This window comes from Canis lupus, chromosome 17 (assembly GCF_011100685.1).
Source record: "Canis lupus familiaris isolate Mischka breed German Shepherd chromosome 17, alternate assembly UU_Cfam_GSD_1.0, whole genome shotgun sequence".
Lineage (NCBI taxonomy): Eukaryota > Metazoa > Chordata > Mammalia > Carnivora > Canidae > Canis > Canis lupus.
Window position 1 is genome coordinate 2,082,021 of NC_049238.1, and position 16,756 is coordinate 2,098,776.

At 61.3% G+C, this 16,756-nt stretch overlaps 1 protein-coding gene across 1 annotated transcript; it reads right to left on the minus strand.

The window, feature by feature from the left end:
* Positions 1 to 6,959: 6,959 nt before the first annotated feature.
* ADI1 (acireductone dioxygenase 1) lies at positions 6,960 to 15,957 on the minus strand. Its single transcript, XM_038560684.1, has 4 exons — positions 15,703 to 15,957; positions 12,579 to 12,698; positions 8,365 to 8,544; positions 6,960 to 7,432 (listed from the first exon to the last, which is right to left on the minus strand). Exons 1-4 carry the CDS (start codon positions 15,820 to 15,822, stop codon positions 7,313 to 7,315), a joined length of 540 nt encoding a protein of 179 aa, XP_038416612.1. The 5' UTR covers positions 15,823 to 15,957; the 3' UTR covers positions 6,960 to 7,312.
* Positions 15,958 to 16,756: the final 799 nt, after the last annotated feature.

Genomic DNA, 16,756 nt, shown 5'->3' on the forward strand with positions numbered 1-16,756 from the left:
ATCTAGCTCCCCCCTCAGCTCCTAGCTCTGCCCCCCAAGTCCCAGTCCCCCAGCCTCCCCCAGCTCCCCGCCCCCCCCAGCTCCCAGTCCCCAGCTCCCAGTCCCCCAGCCTCCCCCAGCTCCCCCCCAGCTCCCAGCTCCCCCCCAGCTCCCAGCTCCCCCCCAGCTCCTAGTCCCCCAGCTTCCAGCTTCCAATCCCAGCTCCCAGCTCCCCACCAGCTCCCCCCACCTCCCAGTCCCCAGCTCCCAGTCCCCAAGCCCCTGCCCAGGCCCCACCGCCGAGCCACACAAAGCAGATGCAAGTCCTGGTGCGTCCACCCGGCCCCTTCCAGGACGAGGCCCAGCCCGGAGGCGCTGGGATCAGGACAGGGAGAGACCAGGAGCCCCACTAAGGACACACAGGGGGCTGCCACCGGGGACTGAGGCAGAGGCAGAAACACGGAGCACCTGGGGCCCCCATGTGTGGCTCCCAGGACCCGACGGGGCCGCTCTTGTCACGCTCAGGAACCTTCATGAAAGACCACCTGAGGGCAGGACCAGGCCACCCAAGTGGCAGAGGCCAAAGGGTCCGAGGCCAGGGGGACGCCCCCCGCAGAGCCACGAGGAAGGGGTTCTGGTCTGAGGGTTGGGGGGGCACCACGCACAGGACCCCAGGCTACCCTGCACTCGGGGTCAGCCTCGGGATCCCCATAGCCCCCCATGGGTGCCGGGTCCCTGGCGGCTGCCTGCTGGCACCCTGGTCTCCCCCTGCCCCTGCCCCCACCCCACACATGGCGGTGGGAGGAGCCTCCTGCACCCGCGTGCCACTCCCCTTGCCAGGACTCTGCTGGGAAGGTGGGGAACCAGACTGCGGGCTTCCCGAAGCTGCTGCGGCAAACCGCCAGGAGGGGGAGGGAAGCAGCCCCATCTGTCCTCGCGGGGCTGGGGGCTCAGGGGTCTGCAGGCTGGTTCCTTCTGGGGCTCTTGGGGAGCCCCCCTTGCAGCATCAGGGGTGGGGTGACGGCCAAACCTCCACCTGCCACAGCCGCCTCCCTCGGGGGTGTCTCTGTCTCATGGGCCCCCGCATAACTCAGGACGACCACACCCGGACCCCATGGGATCACCCCCACCAAATAAGCGCCTCCGGGGCTCCCCGCTGTCTCCCCGTTCTGCCGATCAGCGCTGGGCACCCCAGGTAGAGCAGGTGTGCAAGGGTGCAGGGGTGCGGGTGTGCAGGGGTGCAGGGGTGTGGGTGTGCAGGGGTGCAGGGGTGCGGGTGTGCCGGGGTGCGGGGGATTTGGGGGTGTGGGTGTGCAGGGGTACAGGGGTGCCGGGGTGCGGGGGTGCAGGGGTGTGGGTGTGCAGGGGTACAGGTATGCGGGTGTGCAGGGGTGCAGGGGTGCCGGTGTGCAGGGGTGCAGGGGTGCCGGTGTGCAGGGGTGCGGGTGTGCAGGGGTGTGGGTGTGCAGGGGTGCAGGGGTGGGGGTGTGCCGGGGTGCGGGGGATTTGGGGGGTGTGGGTGTGCAGGGGTACAGGGGTGCGGGGGTGCAGGTGTGTGGGTGTGCAGGGGTATAGGTATGCGGGTGTGCAGGGGTGCAGGGGTGCCGGTGTGCAGGGGTGCGGGTGTGCAGGGGTGCGGGTGTGCAGGGGTGCAGGGGTGTGGGTGTGCAGGGGTGCAGGGTTGCGGGTGTGCCGGGGTGCGGGGGATTTGGGGGTGTGGGTGTGCAGGGGTACAGGGGTGTGGGTGTGTGGGTGTGCAGGGGTACAGGGGTGCGGGGGTGCAGGTGTGTGGGTGTGCAGGGGTATAGGTATGCGGGTGTGCAGGGGTGCAGGGGTGCCGGTGTGCAGGGGTGTGGGTGTGCAGGGGTGCGGGTGTGCAGGGGTGCGGGTGTGCCGGGGTGCGGGGGATTTGGGGGTGTGGGTGTGCAGGGGTACAGGGGTGCCGGGGTGCGGGGGTGCAGGGGTGTGGGTGTGTGGGTGTGTAGGAGTACAGGTATGCGGGTGTGCAGGGGTGCAGGGGTGCCGGTGTGCAGGGGTGCGGGTGTGCAGGGGTGCGGGTGTGCAGGGGTGCAGGGGTGCAGGGGGGCAGGGGGCAGGGGTGCGGCGCCGCCTGGGACAGGAGCCCGGGCCGGCAGGGCTCCGTGTGGGTGTGCAGGGTGTGGAAGTGGGGGCGCTGCTGACCTGGCCCGCCCGCGGGATTCGGGGGGCCGTGGCCCGGTGGGCCCGGGGCGGTCGAGAGGCCCCAGCGCTGCTGCCGGCTGTGTGGCGGCGGCAGGTCGGCCTTCCCCGGGCAGCAGGGTGGTCCGCGTCCTCGGGTCACCCGCGCCCCGTCCTGCCGCACACGGTAAGCGCCGGCCGCCGGGATGAACCGACCATGTGCAGGGAATACCGAGGCGCGAGGCAAAGCACCGGATCTCGGGGATCCCAGCAGGCTGCACCCGTGCTCTGGGACAGGGGCGGGGCTCCGGGTCGGGCCAAGCAGGTACAGCATCTTGGGCACGGAGGGGACACTGAACCCCCGGACCGGGCAGGGGCAAGGGCTCCCGCGGGAGGAGCGCCCGGCGACCCCGAGCCAGACCGGCCCCGGGAGGCCGCGCACACAGGCCGCGCCCCCCATGGCCTCGGGTGACCCGGCCCCGCCGCCTGGCGCAGGGTGACCCGGGACTCGGTGGCAGGAGACAGAGAGGGGGAGGCGAGCCAGACGCCCCCAGGTGCACCTGCGCCCCAGCCCCTGGCCCAGCGTAGGCTCCACCTCAGGCCTCGCTGTCCCCCGGGGCCTGGGGCGTCCGCTGGGGCAGCCAGGTGCACGCCCGCGCCCGAGGCCTGGTGGGCAGCCTGGAGGCGGAGGTGCGTGTTCCCACCGACGGAAAGAGGTTCAATTCCCGTTTCCAAAGGGAAGGCCTTTGCTTCTGCGGCTGTGCGTGGGCCCCCCAGCTCAGGTGAAGGCCTAGACCCGGGGGGGCCACAGGGGAGGCCGGGCCTCCGGGAGCGACTGGGGCCTGGGGGCCATGAGGGCGGGTGTCGGGGAAACCAGCAGCTCCGGAACCGTCTCCACTCCCCGTGAGGCCACCCCAGCAGGCGGCCCCTGCGAGAACTCCACGGCACTGACCCCCAGGGGCGCCCGGCCTCCAGGACCGTGGGAACCGAGGAGGCCAGGGGCGCCCTGCGGACCCACCGAGCTTCTCGGGTGTCAAGGCGGCTGCTGAGGGGCACAGGGTACAGCCAGGACCTGCCACCCCCGAGGGCCCCGCATCATCCCACGGGGCTGTCTGCTGAGTGCAGCCAGTGGCCAGGGCGGTGCACTGTGCAAACAGGGCTGCTCCCCTCCCTGGACTCGCCGATCCAGGGGAAGGTACGAGAGGACGATGGGCAGCCCCGGGGTGGGAGGGGTGGTGAGGGCTCCGGGCCCGTGTCATCAGGGCAGCTGGGGGGCACCCCAATCCCCCGGGGCCCGCGGCGGAAGCTCTTCCAGCCTTGTCGCCTACAACCCGAGGCGACAGACACGGCGGGACCGCCGGCGGGACAGAGGGGGCTCATCCCGGGGTGCGCACCGGCCTCTGAGCACCTGCCGCGGCCGCCAGGGGCCCCACACAAGGCGGGAACAGGACGCGCCGTCTCTGCACTCGGGCGGCCGCACCCACCGCCGCTCCGGCTGGGCCGACACCGCGGGGCCGATTTCTCAGACTTCCCGGGGCACCCACAGCCCGGGTCGGAGGGGCACCCGGAAGGCCTGGGGCACCTCAGCCCTGTGCAGCGGTTAGGGGCTGGGTTAGGGACTGGGTTAGGGGCTGGGTCAGGGGCTGGGTTAGGGACTGGGTTAGGGGCTGGGTTAGGGACCAGGTTAGGGGCCGGGTTAGGGGCTGGGTCAGGGGCTAGATTAGGGGCTGGGTTAGGGACCGGGTTAGGGGCTGGGTTAGGAACCAGGTTAGGGGCTGGGTCAGGGGCTGGGTCAGGGGCTGGGTTAGGGACTAGGTTAGGGGCTGGGTTAGGGACCAGGTTAGGGGCCGGGTTAGGGGCTGGGTCAGGGGCTAGATTAGGGGCTGGGTTAGGGACCGGGTTAGGGGCTGGGTTAGGAACCAGGTTAGGGGCCGGGTTAGGAGCTGGGTCAGGGGCTAGGTTAGGGGCTGGATCAGGGGCTGGGTTAGGGACTAGGTTAGGGGCTGGGTTAGGGACCAGGTTAGGGGCCGGGTTAGGGGCTGGGTCAGGGGCTGGGTTAGGGACTAGGTTAGGGGCTGGGTTAGGGACCAGGTTAGGGGCCGGGTTAGGGGCTGGGTCAGGGGCTAGGTTAGGGGCTGGGTCAGGGGCTGGGTTAGGGACTAGGTTAGGGGCTGGGTTAGGGACCAGGTTAGGGGCCGGGTTAGGGGCTGGGTTAGGGACCAGGTTAGGGGCTGGGTTAGGAACCAGGTTAGGGGCCGGGTTAGGAGCTGGGTCAGGGGCTAGGTTAGGGGCTGGATCAGGGGCTGGGTTAGGGACTAGGTTAGGGGCTGGGTTAGGGACCAGGTTAGGGGCCGGGTTAAGGGCTGGGTTAGGGGCTGGGTTAGGGACTAGGTTAGGGGCTGGGTTAGGGACCAGGTTAAGGGCCGGGTTAGGGGCTGGGTTAGGGGCTGGTTCACAGTCAGTCACAGTCACCCACCGGTCACCCACGAGGCCGCAGACAGTCGCCCTGCTCGGGGGGCTGCCCGGCCCTCCCCCCGGGTCCTCCCGGCTCCTCCCGCCCGTGGGGGCGGCTGGGGGCGCCCGTGGGAAGGATGCGCTGAGCGCGGGGGAGCCACGCAGTGGACATGCCGAGGTCTCGGCTGGGGCAGGGCGCGGGCCGGGTTTGCCCCCAGGAAGGGCTGCAGGTGTCTAGGGTCCAACAATGTCGCCCAGGACGCGGCGTAGGCAGCGAGCGTGGGGATCACGGGCACACGCGGGGCGCCTGGTTCACCCACACACCCGAGGTCCCGCGGCGGGCACTGGGGGTGCAGTCGGGGCGCCACCCACTTGTGATTTCGGCCCAGGTCACCATCTCCGGGTTATGGGATCCAGGCCTGTGCAGGGCTCCGTGCGGGGCCTGGGACCTGCTTCAGATTGCGCTTTTTTTTTAATCCCTTAAAAAAGGTCAGTGATGATGTTGGAGAGCGTGGGGGAGGGGGGGCACAAGCACGGACCCCGGGAGCTCCCAAGGGGCAGGGGCAGCGAAGGCCCAGCAGGGCTCCTGAGAACCTCCCAGCCCCACAGGAAACACGGGCCGCGGGGGGCGCGGGGGGCCATGAGGGGCGTGGGGGGGGAGCGGAGGGCCCAAGGGGGCACGAGGGAGGGGTGCGGGGGCGCGGGGATGGCCGTGGCCGGACACCTGCGAAGAGTGGACACGCAGGAGCCTGACAGGCCGGCTCCGAAGCTGGGGGCGGCCGCGGGCTCGTGGCAGGAGCACGGGCAGGGCTGAGCCTAAGTGGGAACTAGGCCAACAGAGAGGCCACTGGCAGCTCGGAGCGCGCACCCTGGCTCCCAGCCCCCCGCCCCCCCCACCCACCCAGCGCCTTCCACAGCAGGGTGCCTGGCAGCCCAGGTGCTGGAGCCCCCACTCTTGATTTCAGCTCAGGTCATCTCAGGGTCGTGGGATGGAGCCCTGGCAGGTCTGCACCGGTTGGCGGGGGGCACCGGTGGGCCTGAGACTTTTCTCTCCGTCACTCCGCACTCTCTCTGATAAATAAACCTTTAAAAAATAATAGGGACGCCTGGGGGGCTCCATGGGTGAGCGTCTGCCTTGGGCTCAGGCCGAGACCCCAGGGCCCCAGGACCGAGTCCCGCATCGGGCTCCCTGCAGGGAGCCTGCTCCTCCCTCTGCCTGTCTCTGCCTGTCTCTCATGAGTAAATAATATGTTTTTTAAAATAAATAAAATAAAAATAGGCGGCATTTGCGAAGTGACAGCACGGAGACCTACCCTGTTCAGCAAGCAGACGGCGGGCCCTAAGCTGGGAAGGACACCGCCCCGAGGACGGCGGAGCCAGGGCTGTTTTCCTGGGAGACTGAGCCCCACGCTCCCTGGGAGGATTCTGGACTCAGAGCTGGGGTGGGCGGGGGGTGACTTTACGAAGAAGGATTGCTCCTCTCGGGCTTCAGCCACCTGCCGGCACAGGAACGCTGCCCTCAGGGGGGCCCCCCACATTCCGGAGGAGCCGGCGAAGCCCGGATGCCCGTTGCCAGCCTCGCACGGCCTGCACACGGTCCCGTCCTCAAACTCCGTTCACTGGACCGTCTAAGATGGGAGTTTAATTTGTGCCTCAGACCCAGGGGAGGCAACGAGAGAGGAAGATTTTTAATCCAGTTTTAAAAATCTTTAAAATGGGATCCCTGGGTGGCGCAGCGGTTTGGCGCCTGCCTTTGGCCCAGGGCGCGATCCTGGAGACCCAGGATCGAATCCCACATCAGGCTCCCGGTGCATGGAGCCTGCTTCTCCCTCTGCCTACGCCTCTGCCTCTCTCTCTCTCTCTGTGACTATCATAAATAAATAAAAATTAAAAAAAAAAAAATAAATAAAAAATAAATAAAAATCTTTAAAATAATCTGCCCTTCGGGGTACCTGGGTGGCTCAGGGGTTGGCGTCTACTTTCAGCTCAGGGTGTGACCCCTGGGCCCCGGGATCGAATCCCCATCGGGGTCCCCGCAGGGAGCCTGCTTCTCCCTCTGCCTGTGCCTCTGCCTCTCTGTCTGAGTCTCATGAATAAATAAATAAAATCTTTAAAAAACACACAGAAAAACCCAATCTGCCCTTTAAAACATGAGGTTGGTTTGCGGTCTTCCTATGATTATAACAAATCAGGCAAAATTGTTTCTCAAAATTGTTGAGGAAAAAGATCATGTGCTAGTTTTCCTGTTCAAAGCAAAAGCTTGGTTGTTAAGAATTCACAGGGAAATGAGCCTAGAAATCTCAGCGAACGGACAGTAACGCAGGCACGACGTAAACCCATTAAATGCGCGAACGAACGACCACGACACCGGGTGCGGCGGGGGGACTTTAATGAGGCCGAGTGAGCGCACAATCACGGCCGCTGCTTTATGTGGAACAAGAAGGTGGCCCCCGCGGCTGCGACGCCCCATGACGGCTGCGGGTGCACTGGCCCAGCCACCCGGCCCACCGGGCCGCAGAAGAGCGTCTGGGTCTGGCGGTCCGGCGTCTACAGGGCAGGCTGGCAGCCGCACGTCTGCTTCACACCCAGGTCCGAGGGGCGGCTCCGCTCACAGGGCTCAGGCGACGGGTCCGGCGCGGGCGGCTGCCTGGTGACGACGGCGACCCCGGGAGCGGCGGCCCAGCGCGGGGAAGCCCGGCCCGCGAGGCGAGGCTGCCCGGGCCTAGGCGGTCTGCGCCAGGAACCGCACGTACTGGCCCCGGGCCTCCAGGTGGTCGGCGGGCCGGTTGTACGCCGTCCACACGGGTTGCCCCACGAACAGCCGCATGGCCTTCACGTAGTTCTGGAAGACACAGACACACCGGGCGTGAACAGCGTCCCCCTGTCTGTGCTTGGGGCTCCACGCCTCAGCCACGCGTCGCCGGGGGGAGGCCGAGGCTCGGGCCCCAGTGCCACGTCTCCGCCGCGGGCCCAACCCCACTCGGGAGAAACTGCCGTCTGCGCCCACGGGCACCGACCCACGCCGGGGCTGCGGCCTCGGGACCAGGGGGACAGCGCGCATCGCCCCGCAAAGTACAAACGTGTGGCATACGCTTCAATCCAGTTTTCGCTTCAGGAGCTTAAAGTCGTGTGACAAACGTGTAAGGTCACCGACTCCAGCCGCGTTTCCAACAGGGAGAGAGCGGACGCCACCTGCACGCCCGACGTCGGGGGTCGTCCCCCAGGGACGGCCACGCGGTGACCCCAGAGCACGGCTGGCACCGGGGACACAGGGACGTGCCCTCGGGGCAGAGGACAGACCGGCTGGCGCTCGGCAGGTTGGCGGCCCACTTCCTTTCCCGGGGTCCGCCCCACGGGACGCTGAGCTTACCCGGTGCCCTCGGTCCCAGTTCGGAGTGTGCTTGTACCTTGGTCGGGCCCGCATCACGTCGGAGAAGCCAGAACTCACCCACTTCTGTGCTCACCGCCACCCTCCGCGCGGGGACCGCGCCACCCTGACACCCCAAACCAAAGTGCCCGGAGACGCCCCACAGAGCTGCACCCCTAGACCAACCCGCTGGCGGCTGGCTGGGGTGGCTCACCCGGGACACCCCCACCCCCGCACAGAGCCAGGGCCCCCCGACGTCCACACGGAGGGGCTACGGGCTCAGGGGATCCCCAGCCTCCCCTGGGCCACAGGCTCAGAGCGCCGCCGGCCTCCCCCCGAGCGCCGCGGGGGCCCCAGTTCCAGCGGTCGTGCACCCGCCACCTGCGCCTCACGCACACCCGGCCGACCTTTTCGTCCAGCGTGAAGCGGTGATAAATCCCTGCAGGGAGAGTGATCATGTCTCCCTTTTCCATGAAAATGCGGATCCACTTCTCGTCTTTGTCTCGCACATCGAAGTACCCGCTGCCGTCCAAGATGTAGCGGATCTCCTCATCCACGTGCAGGTGCTCCTCGTAGAACATCCTGAGCTGCGGGCAGGCACACGCGACTCTCAGGCACCATCGTGCAAACGGCACAGGTCCCGGCACCTGCCCGCGCCCTGCAGGCCTAGAGCCAGGGGGACAGGTCCTCGCGACGACACTCGGACTACACGGGGAGCACGGGGAGCACAGGGACACGGGGGCTGGGGCAACGGAAGGACTTGAGAGAATGAGCCCTGACACTCTCCCTCTCTCCCCACTCTCCCCCTCTCCTCTCCCCTATCCCCTCTCCTCCTTCTCTCTCTCTCTCTCTCTCTCTCTCTCTCTCTCACACACACACACATACACACACACACAAAAATTCATGGCCACGTCCGCTGAAAGGCCTGGACTGGGCCCTGGGGCAGGGACCCCCGAGGAGCCATGAGGACTCACGGCGGGCTTCTAGGCCCGGGCACAGGGGGGCTCCAGGGCCAGGTGGGGGGACGAGACGGCACCGGCCCAGGGGGATGGAGCAAGGACAGAGCACGCAGGAGGATGCCAGGGACGTCAGAAGGAAGGAACCGGTCAGAAAGCCTCCTGCCTGCTCAGCCGGGGGCAACGCGACCATCGGAACCCATCACGGCGGGCAGGGGCTTTGGGCCAGGGAGTAGAGCTGGCATGCGTGAGGCCGCACCGACGCAAACGGAAGGGAAGGGGCAGCCTGTCCCTACACCGGAGCCGGAACTAGAGGACGGCGGACGGGCAGCGTGCCCAGCACCCCGAGGGCGGGACGGCCCAGCCGGGAACCATCCAGGCTCCCTGCAGAGTCACAGTTCGAGAAGAAGCAGCCGGTTTACAACGTAACTCTCCACAAACGTCTTCTTAGTTAAGAGGGAAAAACGGTAACTTCACAGCGACAAACCTGATGAACATGAACCCTAACCAAGCCTCCTGTCACCAGGAGGGTCCCGACACCACGCGCCTCCCAACGGGGCACACTGAGCGATGCAACACCGGCCACGCAGGATTCCCGCCAAACGCATCACCTGACTCTAACCACGAGGGCACCTACACAAACATGACAGAGGTAGAGAGGAAAGGTTTGCTTTAGAGACACGAGAGAGAAGCCCGTATCAGCAAGAGAGTTTTCTTCCAGGAGAGAAGCTATTGTGCAAGCCTACAGGCCACAGAGATAACACAATCACGAACGTCAACAGCACACGAGCCCCTTTGATGTGATAAGAGAAAGCATTCTGGGGCACCTGGGTGGTGTTAAGTGACCGACTCTTTTTTTTTTTTTTTTTTTTATTCATAGAGAGAGAGAGGAGGGGCAGAGACACGGGCACCCTGCACGGAGCCTGCAGAAAACAATGGGGATCCCTGGGTGGCTCAGCAGTTTAGCACCTGCCTTTGGCCCAGGGCATGATCCCGGGTCCCGGGATTGAGTCTCACATTGGCTCCCTGCATGGAGCCTGCTTCTCTCTCTGCCTGTGTCTCTGCTTCTCTATCTCTCTATGCCTCTCATGAATAAATAAAAAATAAAAATAAAAATCTTTAAACTGCAGAAAACAAAAGAAAGAGCAAAAAACCTTGAAAGAAGCCAGAAGAAAATAACCTATAGAAGAACAAGAATAAGAATGACATCAGAATTCTCAGAAACCATGCAAGCAAGCAAGCAAAAAAATCCACCAACCTAGAATTCTATATCTGTTAAGTTATCCCCTAAAACTGACGGAGAAATAAAGGCTTTCTTGGACAAACGAAAACAGGGAATTTGTCACCAGCACACCTTGCCTTGAAAGAATGTTAAAAGAATTTCTTCAAGTGGAGAGGATAACGATATAGGTCTGCAACTCAGATCTACATGAGAAGGAAAAAAGAAGAAGAAATAAAGGTAAAATAAAAGATTTCACATTCCTAATAATAACAGTAACAACACCATGGGTAATTATAACATATGGATAAATGAAATGAAAGACAGCAATGTCATAGAGGATAGGATGGAAGGGTTGGGAACACTTAGTTACAGGATAAATGTGTATTGCGAGCTCTAAGGCAATCACTAAAACATTTTTTTTTAATTATAAGCCAAGAGAAAATGAATCCTATAAAATGCTCAATTAAAACCAGACAAGGCAGGAAAAGGAAAATATTTTTTTAAATAAAGGATAAGTGCTATAAATGTTTAAAATGTACAAATATGGTAGATAATAATCAACAATACCAATAATCCATTTAAAAGACAGACTGTCAGAATAGATTTTAAAAAACACATACACACACAAACCTCCAACTATATGTTGTCTCCAAGAAACCCACTTTTCTTTTCTTTTTTTTTTTTTTTTTGATAGAGCACGCATGTGCACAGGCCCAGAAGTGGGGGAGGGGAGCATCAGGAGAAGGAGAGAGAAAATCTTTTGTTTGGTTTTGTTTTCTCTGTTTCTCAGAGAGAGAGAGCACAGGCAGGCATGAGCGAGGGGAGGGGCAGAGGGAAAGCAAGACTCCCAGCTGAGCAGGAACCCAACTCAGGGCTCAAGCCCAGGATCCCAGGATCATGACCTGAGCCTAAAGCAGATGCTTAACCAACTAAGCCACCCAGGCCCCTCAAGAGATAGAGAATCTGTTTGTTTGTTTGTTTGAAAGATTTTATTTATTTATTCACGAGAGACACAGAGAGCGAGAGAGAGACAGAGAGACAGAGACAGAGAGAGGCAGAGACACAGGCAAAGGGAGAAGAAGGCTCCGTGCAGGGAGCTCGACATGGGACTCGATCCCGGGACCCCAGGATCACGCCCTGGGCCAAAGGCAGCGCTAAACCGCTGAGCCATCCGGGCTGCCTGAGATAATCTTAAGCAGGCTCCACATGCACCCTGCTGGGGCTCAATCTCACGACCCTCAGATCATTAATGGAGCAAAAATCAAGAGTCAGACACTTAACTAACTTCCTGGGTTTCCAGAAAAACCAAGAAACCCAATTTAAAATAAAGACATGGTTCGTGTCCCGGTGGAGTCACCAAATAAATAAATAAATAAATAAATAAATAAATAAATAAATAAAATAAAGACACAAATAGGTTAAAAGCTCAGTTTTGGAGGAAGAGACACCATGTTAACAGTAGTCAAAAGAAAGCCTGGGGAGCTGTGTTGTTTTTCAGACAAGGCAGACTTCAGCACAAGAAAAATCATTAGGGATAAAGGTGATTATCATGTAATAACAAAAGGGTCAAATCTCTAAGATGACATGACAACCTTGAACAGGTATGCGCCTAACAACAAATGTCAAAATCACAAGGCAAAGACTAAGAATGAGAAGAACAGATGAATCCTCTATTTTGTTGGAGATTTCAACACACCCATCAATAAATGTCAGGTTCAACTAGCAGAAAATCAGTAACAGTCACTGAACAGCAGCGCCAATCAACACTCATAGAATACACATTCTCCTCAAGCTCACATGGTACATTCACTAGGATAAACTACTACGTTCTGGCCCATAAAACAGCCTCAATATATTTACAAGGACTCAAGTCTTGCAAAATATATTCTCAGACTACAGTGGAATTAAATTGGAAAGCAACGAAAGTCTCTGGAAAAGTCCCCATGTAAGTGGAAATTAACACATATCAAAAAATCCACAGGGGACAAAGAAGAAATCAAAAAGGAAATTCATTTGGAAATATTCAAAATGAAAATGAAAATGATTCAAAATTTGGGTGATGCCACTTAAAGTAGTACTTAGGGGAAATGTACAGCACTAAATACCTACGTTAAAAGAGAAGGCTGCAAGTCGATGACCTCAGGAACCACGTTAAGAAATTAGAAAAAGGATAGCTCAGCCGGTTGAGCAACCAACTCTTGATTTTGGCTCAGGCTGTGATCTCAGGGTCATGAGATCCAGCCCCACATCTGGCTCCCTGCTCAGTGGGGAGTCTCTCGCCATCGCCCTCTGCCCCTCCTTCCACCTGCATGATCTCTCGCTCTCTCTCAAATAAGTATGTCTTCTTTTAAAAAAGGATAAAAACAAAAAACAAAGAGAAGCTTGTGTTCGATAGGGGTGAATATAACGATTCCCCTCTTCGAAGAATTTAGAGCTCCCTTACCTTTTCTTCATAATTTGGTAGTTTATCCTTGCTTATGGTTATTATGTCCATCCAGGAGTAGTTTCTCTCTTTCCGGATCTTTTCTAATTCTGGATCATTCTCATGTTTGTCAGCATCCAACTATTAGGGTTTAAGCAAGGAAAACGGAGGTCACATTAATGCAAGGAAACTGAAATGTTCCCTTTCTGGATCTCCAATATGATCACATCCCAAATTTATCATCCGGTCCTCTGTCAGTCGCAAATTAACCTTCCTTCCCCCACCTTCCCTATTCCTCAAGGGTTTCCCCATTCTCCAGGACAGCTAAAGATACTGCGTTGTGCTTAATTCTTGCCTCTTTTCTCCCTGGCAATTCTTCCTGGGGGATTCTGTGTCACCGTTCAAGCCCCACTGCCAAGAGCCCAGGCGAAGCGCCCATGCCCAAGCCAGTCCGAAGGCACCAACCCCACCTCCGCTCCAGCCCGTTCCTCCAGCACCAATCCTCTGCAGGTCTAGGGGATCTCTCTAGATCAGCTATTTCCCTGGGCTGAAGTGACGGATACTCTGGAAGCCTACAAATATAACCCAAGTTCATGGGGCAGCCCTGGTGGCTCAGCGGTTTAGCACCGCCTGCAGCCCGGGGTGTGATCCTGGAGACCCAGGATCGAGTCCCACGTCAGGCTCCCTGCATGGAGCCTGCTTCTCCCTCTGCCTGTGTCTCTGCCTCTCTCTCTCCTCTTTGTGTATTCTCGTGAATAAATAAATAAAAATCTTAAAAAAAAAGTTGAATTAAAAAAAATAATAATAATAACCCAAGTTCATTATGGCGGGAAGAGAGGACTTCCATCATGTGGCCCCAGCTGCCTTTTCTACTCCATCTCTACTCCGTTTTTTTTTTTTTTTAATCGACATGCTAAACCAAATACGATCATTTGCTACTCTCCAAAAGATACGTGATGCTTCACATCCCCACACCCTTGCTCCTGACAGCTTCCTATACCTAGACAGCTCCTTCACCATTTTCATTTATGCCAGTTCTATCGATTCTTCAAGGTCCAATTCTAAGATGTTTGTCATGAAGCATTCCCCTAGAACCCCAGCCAGAGATAGGAGTGCAGACCCCCTGCACTCCCATTTCAAACTACTGGCAATGATTTTAGCATACTTTGCATTATGCTGCAATACAATGCACATTTTCTCCCAACTAGGGAATAGCAGACTCCAGGATATCGTGGTCATCAACCCATTAATTTCTACAAAGAGGACTCCCAAAATTATCAAATCCACCTCACGCTGTGCACAGTACTGCTCCACGCCCAAACCACCTTACTTCAAATTGTATATATGAGACAGAGCTTTCTATCACTCTGCCGCGTTCCTGGTAGCACATCTGCAAAAACGCCCCATTTGTACCCACTGGTCAAGAGTAGTTATTATGAAGAAAGTATAAAAACAGCAGGACACCAAAACCACAGGACAAATAAACCACTATTTATTTACACGTTCCATGTCCAACATGGGGCTTGAACTCACCGCCCTGGCATCAGGCGTTGGATGGCACAGACTGTGCCAGCTGGGCACCCCTACACAATTTAATTTTGATAAGCCTTTGACTTACGCAGAACAGATCTAGAAGGTAGGAGAAACTGAGTCTGACCCCGTGGGACAGCTAAAAGACGCCTTTAAAATGTGGTATTTCATCCTCTGGATACATTCACAAGTTGACCAGTATCTTGGTCTTAAACTGTAAAAAGCAGCATGAAACCCCCAAAGTGCAGTAACTGGACTCTCCTGATGGCTCAGACGGCAGATAAATCGATGTCAGTGATGAAACAAAACTTATTTCCCCGTCGTAACAGCCATTATATACCACGTGATTGCCTCAAAGACGGTACCTTCCAGTAGGTTAAGTACTACATCTTAGCCTAGGGAAAGATGAACATTCTAGAAAAACTAACGGGGGCGGCGGGAGGGGCACAGTGTTGAGCAGGCTGCTGCTCACCGGACCCGGAGGCCGCAGGGGGGGCCCCTCCGCAGCAGGTGCGCGCTCGGCAGGTGCAAGGGCGGCCGCCACCCCGGCTCCCAGGGAGCAGCGGAGGGCGCGTTTATACCCCCACCCCCACCCCCACCCCCTTCGCTGAATCAAAGATCGCTCGTCTCATTTATTAGGGGGACTTGCTCGTGGTTTTGCTTATATGCTGGACTGCAATTCTCTGCGATCCTAAGTGAACCCACTTGGCGCCGGGGGGCGCAGCGGTTTAGCGCCGCCTGCGGCCCAGGGCGTGACCCCGGAGGCCCGGGATCGAGTCCCGCGTCGGGCTCCCTGCGTGGAGCCTGCTCCTCCCTCCGCCTGGGTCTCTGCCCCCTCCTCCCTCCCTCCCTCTCTCTCTCTAAGTAAGTAAACAAAATCTTTTTTAAAAATGCTAAATGAACCCACTTTTGCTGGTGGAGTAACTGGCAGTGAAAGCGGACGCTACCAAGGGCGCAGCTGGTGCGGGCGGGAGAGCCTGCGGGGGTGCAGCCCCGCACCGGCCCCGCACCGGCCCCGCACCGGGAAGGCCCCTCAAGGCCTGGTTAGAGCGCACAGCAGGGCGGCGGCGGGGCCGAGCGCCCCCAGGCCCCGGGATCCTGGCCGAGCGGGGGCTGGGCCACTCGGGCGCCCCAAGGGAAGAATTCCAGAGTGAGCGGCCCCGCGCGCAGCCCGGGACCCCGGGACCCCGGAGCCCCGGAGCCCCCCAGCCCCCCGCCCGAGGGCGCACCTGCCGCTGCGGAGGAGGCCTGCGCCCCGCACGGGGGTCGCGGGGGGTCCCCAAGGCCTCCCGCCTGCGCCCCCCCGGGGACTCCACTACCAGCGCGCCCCGCGCAGGCGCCCCGCGGCTCCCCGCGCACCCCCACCGGCCGGACCCCGGCCCCGCACTGAGCATGCGCACGGCGTGCTGGTCGCCCACATCTCCCGACGCTGCGATTGAGCATGCGCGGCACGCTCCGGGCCCCGCCAACCACCCGGGCGCCCTACTGGGCATGCGCAGTGCCCCTGGCCGGGCCCGGCCAAGGTACCCTCCGGCTGCAGCTTGGGGCTGCGGGCGGCGCGGGGCACCCGAGGGGGGCTGCCCCCGCCCCCGCCCCCGCCCCCGCCCCCGCGTACCTTCCAGTAAAGAACCCCAAGCCGGCGCAGCTGCTCCAGGCCGACTGGGCGGCTGGGCTCTGCGCGGTGGGGCCGCCTCGGGTCGTCGGCTGACTCGTCCATGTACCAGGCCTGCACCATGGCCGGACCGGGGCGCCGCGGGCACGCCCTGCACGCCCCCCAGCCCCGTCTTCGACGCCGTCCCGGCAGCTTCCCGGCCGCTCGCTGCGAGCGGGGGCGGAGGGAGAGCGGGTGCGCGGCGCCCAGAGGGCCCTTATCCCTGCGCGGAGATGGGGCGGGGCCCGGCGGGGCGGGGGCGGGGGGCGGGCGAGGGGCGGGGCTGCGGCGGGGGCGGGGCCAGCGCCTTGCGGTCTCCCTGTGGGGGCGGAGCCCGGGGCGGGGCGATGGGCGGGGGGGCGGGGGCCAGCGCCCTCGTGGTCTCCCTGTGGGGGCGGGGGCGGGGCGGGGCGAGGGGCGGGGCTGCGGCGGGGGCGGGGCCAGCGCCCTCGTGGTCTCCCTGTGGGGGCGGGGCCGGGGCGGGGCGAGGGGGCGGGGCTGCGGCGGGGGCGGGGCCAGCGCCCTCGTGGTCTCCCTGTGGGGGCGGAGCCGGGGCGGGGCGAGGGGCGGGGCGAGGGGCGGGGCTGCGGCGGGGGCGGGGCCAGCGCCCCGCGGTGCCCCGGGGGCGGGAGGAGGCGGGCGGTCCTGCTGACCAGAACAACCAGGCGGAGCGAGCAGCCCTGCCCTTAGCTGCACTGTGCGGAGCGGTAGCCTAATGGCACCCCCGGACCCCCGGACCCCCGGACCCTCGGACCGCAAGCGACGTGGGGCGCAGCGGGGCCTGAAGGCCGTGGTCAGCCCGGGCCCAGGGGTCGCTCGGGGGGGCCCGCGCCCCGCCGTGCCCCGGCCTGCGCAGGTCCACCGGGCTCCCCTCCCCATGTTCCGGCTTCCCCTTCCCAGCCCGTGAATCGATCATCAGTTTAGACGAGGAAGGGCCCGTGTGTCGGGGCGGGTGAGGCCAGGGCGTCCCTCCCGCTGGCCCCGAGCCGCAGGCCCCCGCCGCCCGCCCGCGCTGCGG